The following is an 8,439-nucleotide window of genomic DNA, read 5'->3' as shown; positions in this document are numbered from 1 at the left end:
ATTGGAAGCATAGATTATTGGGTTTGAAATACTAATGTCTATAATACCCTTAGCTATTGCGAGTGGGAGGAGGATGAGACGGTGGCGGTCGGTAATTTGCATAAAATTTTTAAGGGTAGTAGATCTTTACCTACCAATAATCTTTAAAGAAAAGCACATTTAGTGGAGACTACAGATTATACTAATCTAGCTTATAGATTATAATAGTCTATCATAATAATTTATCTGGTTGTTTCATAATATTGTAAATAATCTAAATTATAAAAATCTTAAGCTGAAACGCCAAGTCACGCGTTATAGTTACTGACGATTATATGTAGTTATGCCACTGCAACTCATTTGTCTCTGTAGTCTTACTTTCACAAATAACTCCCGGGTCGTTCTCAGAACTTTTCTTTAGGAAATTCTCAGAATTTCGATAAACTTACTGTTTTCACCGTATATATATACTTCCCCTTTGATGCAGAGCTGTTATGAGCTGTCTGATGCCGTGTTTTTTTTTCCCTCTTTCTATCGTGGCAGGTGATCTGATAAGTTGTATTCCGTTCCGTGCCAGCACTATCGTACGCGTGTGGCGAATCCCATTCCTATCCTACGTTGACTTGAGATGCTCTCTCTCGTGCGTCCAGATGCTGCTCCCTGGTCCGGTTGGAGTCTTGGGCTCTTTTTGGCGTCGTGTGGAATCTGTCGATGAGCTTTTTTTTTTTCAATCAAAAAAATTTACTCTAAGACACTCTATGATATTGTTATATGACACTTTAGTTTTAGGGCTTTATCATATGACATTTTAGTTTTATTGTTTTTCTCTTAGTCCATTATTTTAATGCATCCCTTTTAAATGGAGATATAAAACTTTGTGAAAAATGATTTGTAATTTAAATTTGAAGGAGGAGGAGAAAAGCAAGAGAGAGGGAGAGAGGAGGAAGAAAGTGCTAGCCACCGACATGTGGGGTCCGTGTGGGTCCCATTGACTCAGATTTTCATGTTCGCTAAAACTGGACATAAGGGCAGTAGCAATGCAAGTCACGCTACGAAATCGGCCCAAAGCTATTCAACTCCATAGTGCATGTTACTTCTTTTGCGTGGCTTTGATTTGGGGCGAGCTACTGTAAAGGCCACAAAGCCCAAATGCAGGTGACCAAGGCAAGGAAGGTGCCCCAGCCCAAGAAATTAATTCCGCCAACTACCCTTCGCCTTTCTCGGACCCATCGCCATAGTGTCCCTCAACCCGTCGGTCGTCGTTGCCCAGTCCACCATGATTGCTTCGCCTTGCAGCAGAGAGAGTGGGGGGGGGGGAGGGAGGTTGGGGGGGGCAAAGAGATGATTTTGGAGAGGGGGAGAGCCTCACCGGAGTCGTTCGCTAGACGTACGCCCACCGCCCGAGCTCCCTCTCCTCCATATTGCAGGAGCCGTGGCCGCAGATGCACTGCCTCTCGAGGAAACCCAGGGCCTAGGGCTGCGGTGGTGGCAGCGGGGCGGAAGCGTGGCGCTTGGCCTCGTAGTGGATCCGCTCCGTCTTCTTCGTGGCGTGCAAGAGGAAGTCGTCATCGTCATCCAGCCTGTCAGCGGCAAACTCAAGCTGCCGCCTCATGGGGCGGCGCGGTGGGGGTCGGACGCCACCGGAGGCTTAGGGCTAGCGGGACCGGGATTGCAGAAGGAAGCGAAGCTCTCCGCGTAGGTGGAGGTGGTGGCGCCTCACATGTCGAGCTCTATTGCTGGTGCCGCCTCTTTCTCTCCCCCCCTTGTTTTCTCTTCTTTCTTTCTTTCTTTCTTTCTTTTTTTTTTTAAAAAAATCTGTTTTCTCTTCTTACTCGCGCTACAGACCTACAGTGCTCCATTGCCGTCGGCTCCAGCAGAGCTTGGACTTGTCAAGGCGAGAGATACTGCTTGCGCGGGAGTGAGCAAATCGTGGCGTGGGAAGGCGAATTTGGGGATTGGTTTTTTATGCGGTGCCGAGGGGACGACGAGAGGGAGGCACGACCGCCATAGTGCAGGCGCGATGCGTTTTCTTGGCCGTGTGTGGACTTGCAAAAGGCGAAGCACGCGTATCCTTGTGTAGAGGCAAGAGGCTTAGCAAGGTGACACGTTTAGGCGGCACGTAGGCAAATATCCTCGCTGGCGATGCAAAGGAACTCACCACATCCTCGTACTGTGAAGGGCCTAATACTGCTTTGGATCTCATTTGATCTGGTTTTAAAAATTAAGGGAATAAGGGACACATTATATGTTATAGTATATGATAGTTAGAGTCATATAAGGATATGATTGATTTGTGTGGATTCCTTCCATATCTTTAATCCTTTCTTATCTCCTCCCCATGTACTTCTATATATACCGGCCCTCTGAACCTCTTGTCCCAGGCTACAACAACATTGTCCGACATTGTGTCTGCCCATCATCACCAACGTCTTCACGCTGTGGTCACCATAGTGCTCTTTTTTTATTTCTTTTTCATTATTTTTTCTTTTGGTCGTCGTGTTTGTTGGCTTCTCGCCTGCACCCACGCACTCTCGCGCCTGGCACCACAACCGCACACTATTGAGTGACTTGTGCTGCATCGATATCAGCGACGATTGGCTACTACGACTACGATAACTTCATCTCGACTACGGCACAAAGGGCTACCATCCATATTGAGCACTCTTACCGATTTCTTCTCTAGTCCAAGTGTCCGCATTGCTCACGTTTGGACTGCAGAGGGATGTTAGAGTATATGGTAGTTAGAGTTATATTAAGAAATAATTGATTTGTGTAGATTCCTTCCATATTTGTAATCCTTCCTTATTTTCTCCCCATGTACTTCTATACATACCTGTCTTCTGAGGCTCAATACAATGCATCCAATATTCGCAGTATTCCTCTCCTCCCTATATCTGTTATTTCGGTTTAAAGACGAATTTTAGACTCGACGACATATAGAGGGACCTAAAGTGAACTTATTCCTTTCCCTTTCAGGATTATAATCGGGGTTAGCCCAGTTATATATGGGACTATTGTGGCGTGGGTGTCCAGCCCTCCTGTATCTTTCGGCTTAGCCATGTCTGTCTGCTGGAGAGTCCTGGGCGGTTTCTGAGGACAAGAGTGCAAAGCTTTTGGTGCTGTTAATAAACATAAGTTGAATTTGGCCTTGATAACAGGGTTTCTGTGTGCTCCTTTACCTGTTCTTTTTTTTTAAAAAAAAAAACCGTGGAAAGAGAAATACACATGTTCTTACTAAGTAACTTGTGTTCTTACTATATCCTTGACAGGACAACCTGTTCCTTGAAGAGAAGACTATGCAATTGAATCCTCCAATACTAATGTTATCTAAAAATTTGGCCCGCTAACACCAAAGATTGCCTGATTAAACTAACTCTACTGGCGTTAATTTCCTAAGGTGCATTTCATATCTACAGAAAGTTCATGCTCCCTGTTGCAGCACTGCAAGTCTGGAAGAACAATCCGTGCAAGAGGCCGTTTGCTTGGCTCCCGTGTGCAGATTCAAAGCTCCAAAACCGCATAGCACATTTTGAAACTAACCAAGGGAACACAGCAAACGAAGATAGGGGATTAATCGCTTGCAAGTAATTATTCACAAAGCCTTCTTCTATCTTGCATTTTATTCTCTTATCCATGATAGAAACATAGAAAAACCGAAATGTCAAAGCCTTTCAGCCTGGCATGATATTACAGAGCATATATATACCAACTGAAAAGTTACAACAGAAAAAAAAGCTCGCAAAATATAGGATTTCACCAAGAGCATCCCACCAACAAATGGAATAGGCGTCGTCGAGTTCTTGCTGCAGCTATCTTATCTACCCCGTTCGTCATTCCTCCGTCTTCCCCTGGTTTCCCTTACCCATTTCAGATTCAGACACCGAAGGGTGGCAACGGCAACATGTTGTTCAGCTTCGACGACCGGATCCTCTTCCTCCTCAGCCTCTCGGCGATGATGAAGGAGAGCTCCAGCGACTGGGACGCGTTCAGCCTCGGGTCGCAGTGGGTGTGGTAGCGGTCACCCAGGTCATCGAAGGTGACGGTTCGGGATCCGCCGATGCACTCGGTTACGTTCTGCCCAGTCATCTCGAGGTGGACACCTCCTGGGTGGCTTCCTTCTTGATCATGCACATCGAAGAATGCTCGTACCTCGGCCTGTCATAGATTACAAGCTCATGATTAGTCAGTCTGATAATTGCATGGGCCTGAATGCAGAATACAACATTTTTAAAAGGTACATGTCAAACAATCAGTTGAGAATCATTGAGCAGATATATCTATCACTGGATAGCTATTGCCAGTCTTGCGGTTCAACGACTAAAGTCTTATTAAGTAAATATTGACGAGTCTTGGATTATAGTTTGTGACCAAATCTCATTTTTTTTCCTTCGTCATTCCAACATGCAGAACATCTGCTCTTTCAGATTTGTGTTGTCAGCATCTTCCAATAGAATCCTAATATCCCATAATCAACATTAAGGTGACAAGGACTGTTTTGGTCTGTACACTGTTACACCAAATCGTTCGTTGAATGCGACAAGCAATTTTCTATCGGCATAATGTATACTATAAGAGACCCATTATTTTTAATGCCTTTCAGTTGATTTAAAAATCCTGAAGACTCATGAAGTCCAGAAGTCCTGTGATGTCACCATCCTCTGCCCTTGAACTTACACTACCCACAGATAGTATTTCTCTATTCACTACTACCTCTATTCTAGGATGCAGCAATCTAGGATGGAATGAGACCCATACTAGGATAATGTATGTCCAGATACATTATCCTAAGATGGTTGTTACATTCTGGACGGAGGGAGTAGCCATTGTCACCATGGCATTAGTTGCAGGAAAAAACTCAGTAGATGCCCCATGCGCCCAAATATTCTTGAATGACAAGATATTTCAACCTCCAATACTCCCCAATCAGTTCCCACATCAAGAAGTGGTTTCAGTAGATCAATTTCTATCATACCATTGGACCCACTTCACTAAAAACCATTTAACTGACATGTACCACTTGTGACCACCTATGATAGAGACCAAAAGATCTTTTCTCTATTGTACGGCAGTACTAGTCCACTAGCCACCTTCGCAATGAAACAACATATGATAGTTGATAGGTGCCAGCATCTATACCTAACACAACATTCTACTCCACCATTAGTATGTCTTTTTGTGGTCTAGATTATCCCCAGGGAATACAAATTTGAGCTAACACTGACCACCCACCAACCTTTTTTATTATAGACAACTAATGATCATCTAGTTAAACGAATAATTTTCAATAGCAGTCCCCCCTATGGATTCTGAACTGGAACATCTGAAACAAGTAGTGGAATATAACACGCTACACCATCATCATCAACATTGCCATTTGACAATGCATCAGCTAGTTAGCTCATACAATGCTCCCCAGAAAATTCTTCTATTTTCATGAGTACACGCCCAAAACGTGTTCCTCTTTCTGTTCTTTTATGTTGATAGGGTAGCATACCAGCTAAGAACGTCAAGAAAATCTAAATCTTCTTTCGAATTGTTTATATATTTTGTGGATGCAATTGTACAATAAAACAGACACGGTGTATCGAAAAACAGAACTTACCAGAATGGAGTCAAAGGGGCGTGTCTTCAGACCACAAGGAGCCTTGATGGTGTTCCCGTGCATTGGATCAGTAATCCATGTGACAATTTGTCCAGCGTGGCGGACCGCACGGATAAGATGAGGTAACTTGACCCTCATGTTCTCTGCCCCCATCCTTGTGATGATGGTAATTCTCCCAGGCTTGTTTGATGGGTTCAAAATCTCAATCAGCTTCACCAACTCGGTTGGGTTCATTTTGTCACTCACCTGCAATCCATATTTTGTGAGCGTTTTTTCTATGTCAGCAAGGGTTGGGTGAATTTAACTCTGTAAATATGAAGTTGGGTCTAAAGGCAACCTTGATGCCAAGAGGGTTGGCCACACCCCTGAGGAACTCAACATGAGCACCATCGAGCTGGCGAGTGCGTTCGCCCACCCATAGCATGTGGGCAGAGCAGTCGTAGAAATGACCAGTTGTGGAGTCCTGACGGGTCAGAGATTGTTCATAGGGTAGGAGAAGGCACTCATGTGAGGTCCAGAAATCAGTACTTGTCATCAACGGGTGGTCCACTGTTAGCCCAGCAGCAGACATAAAGCCAAGGGCTTCATCAACCCTGTGTGCCAATTCACGGTACCTGCACCAGCATACCAACAATTGTCAGATCATTGGATAGCATGACAACTTACCAAATACTACCAAAAGCCTTTAGCATTTTAACAACTGTTATTGATAAATGATAACAGAGATTGACACAGAGCAAGATGGAATTATGAGGAGGACTAATTTCATATCCAAACAGTAGTAAGTGGAATCTAACTTCCCTTGAGTTAGAATGGATACGATGAATGGTCCAATGCTTTCAAAGCCTCTCCTATAGAAACAACAGTACTAGAATAGTAGCAGAATGATGTAATCCAGTGCTTGTTTCTCCATTTAAACTATACTGCTTAGCCCAAGGAAATATTGCAATTACGTACCTTTGTTTTACAGAATCAAAGAAATTTATTGATCAATTATCAAACGTCAATAAACAAAAGACTGGTAATTTCTTTATATAGAGCACCTAAATATTTAGAAATTTGGATAACATGTTTCGATGACCAACTCTCATGGATTCCCTACCCGAAAGAAAAATAATATAAATCATAATTTCCAATCCTAACCTACATCGTAAGAATGTATTATGCTGTAGCATCAATCGTTTGCAAACCAAGTTGTCACGTTATCTTGACAGGGAGGTATGTGGGAGCAATTGAACAACAACCCTTTAAATTCGACAACGACGCGATGCCAATTTTATCGCAGCAAAAGTTGCAAAACATCTACTAGAATCACCAAAAGCTATGTCAAACGAATTTGCTATATATTTGTCGACAAATTTTCCTCCAAAAATTTGTCGGATGTAATTACAGTACAATCGTAGTGTAATTACACTGTAACTTGTATGTAATTACACTATAACTATAATGTAACTTTTAAGAATCTCTCGGTAACATGTTATTTCAGTAAAATAGAGATCGTGGGAACAAATCCTTTCACATATATGTGTGCTGTGATTTTTTTCTTCCTCACCAGAACAAATCTTGTAATAGATCTAACGATTCAAAATTACGTGAACTTATATACAAGTTACACTGTAGTTACAGGCAAGTTACAGTGTAATTATATATAAGTTACAATGTAATTACACTACGATTGTACTATAATTACATCTGTCAAATTTTTAGTAGAAAATTTGTCGATAAATATATAGGTGGTCCCATGTCAAAAGTGCATGGAAGATCTCTTCTCACCTGTCGCCCTGCTCGCTGTGCTGGGTGAAATCGAGGTTCCACTGCGTCACGCGCTGCATGGCGGCGTATCCTCCGGTGGCGAAAGCGCGGAGGAGGTTGAGCGTGGCGGCGGACTGCGCATAGGCCCGGACCATCCTCTGCGGGTCAGGGATGCGGCTCTTCTCGTTGAACGCGTCGCCATTGATGTTGTCGCCCCTGTAGCTCGGCAGCTTCACCCCGTCCCTCTCCTCGAACGCCTCCGACCTCGGCTTCGCGAATTGCCCCGCCATTCTCCCAACCTTTTCAATCATACACACACGAATCGAATCGAATCGTAGAAAAAGGAATTGAGGGAATGCGTGATTGGATTTTGTTTTGGGAATTTTCGGATCGGGTGTACTAGTACTACCTTGATGACGGGCATTTGGCCGCCGAAGGTGAGGACGGCGGACATCTGGAGGAGGACGCGGAAGGTGTCGCGGATGTTGTTGCCGTTGAACTCCTTGAAGCTCTCGGCGCAGTCGCCGCCCTGGAGGAGGAAGGCGCGGCCCATGGCGGCGTCGGCGAGGCGCTCCTCCAGGTGCCTCGCCTCCCCGGCGAACACGATCGGCGGGAACGCCTCGATCGTCTTGAGCACCGCCTCCAGCTCCGCCGCGTTGGGGTACTCCGGCAGCTGCAGCGCCTTCTTCGTCCTCCAGCTGTCCACCGCCCACCTCGCCGGCGCCACCTGCTTCGTGGCCGCCGGAGCCGGAGCCACAGGCGCGGGCGCGGCCGCCACGGGGGCCTTCTCCGGCGCCGCCACCGACGGCGACGACGTCTTCGCCGCGGACGGGACGCCGACGGGCGGGTTCTTCGACGGCTCCGCCGCGTGTACGGCGCGCACGGCCGTGGCGCGCCGCTTCATCGTGACGAACGCCGAGGCCGTCGTCGCCGTCGCGCTGCGTGGAACCACCGCCGCCCCACCGGCCATCGAGGAGCTGGTGGCGAGCGACATTGCGGCGTGCGGGTAGGTAGTAGTTGGATCCAACAGTAGAAGAGAGGTTTCTCTTCTTCTCGGTAATGGAGGAGGCGGCGGCGGCGGGTGGTGTCTCCTGAGGAGGAAGGTG

The 8,439-nt window shown here is 45.7% G+C and overlaps 1 protein-coding gene across 1 annotated transcript; it reads right to left on the bottom strand.

The window, feature by feature from the left end:
• Positions 1 to 3,515: 3,515 nt before the first annotated feature.
• On the bottom strand, positions 3,516 to 8,439 carry LOC4333014 (phospho-2-dehydro-3-deoxyheptonate aldolase 1, chloroplastic-like). The gene is made up of 5 exons (NM_001402167.1): positions 7,743 to 8,439; positions 7,355 to 7,632; positions 5,919 to 6,195; positions 5,582 to 5,827; positions 3,516 to 4,134 (listed from the first exon to the last, which is right to left on the bottom strand). Exons 1-5 carry the CDS (start codon positions 8,325 to 8,327, stop codon positions 3,853 to 3,855), a joined length of 1,668 nt encoding a protein of 555 aa, NP_001389096.1. The 5' UTR covers positions 8,328 to 8,439; the 3' UTR covers positions 3,516 to 3,852.

The sequence above is a fragment of the Oryza sativa genome, chromosome 3, assembly GCF_034140825.1.
Source record: "Oryza sativa Japonica Group chromosome 3, ASM3414082v1".
In the NCBI taxonomy this organism is placed as follows: domain Eukaryota; kingdom Viridiplantae; phylum Streptophyta; class Magnoliopsida; order Poales; family Poaceae; genus Oryza; species Oryza sativa.
Note: the sequence above shows the minus strand (reverse complement) of the source record. Positions and strands in the feature narration are given on the sequence as shown.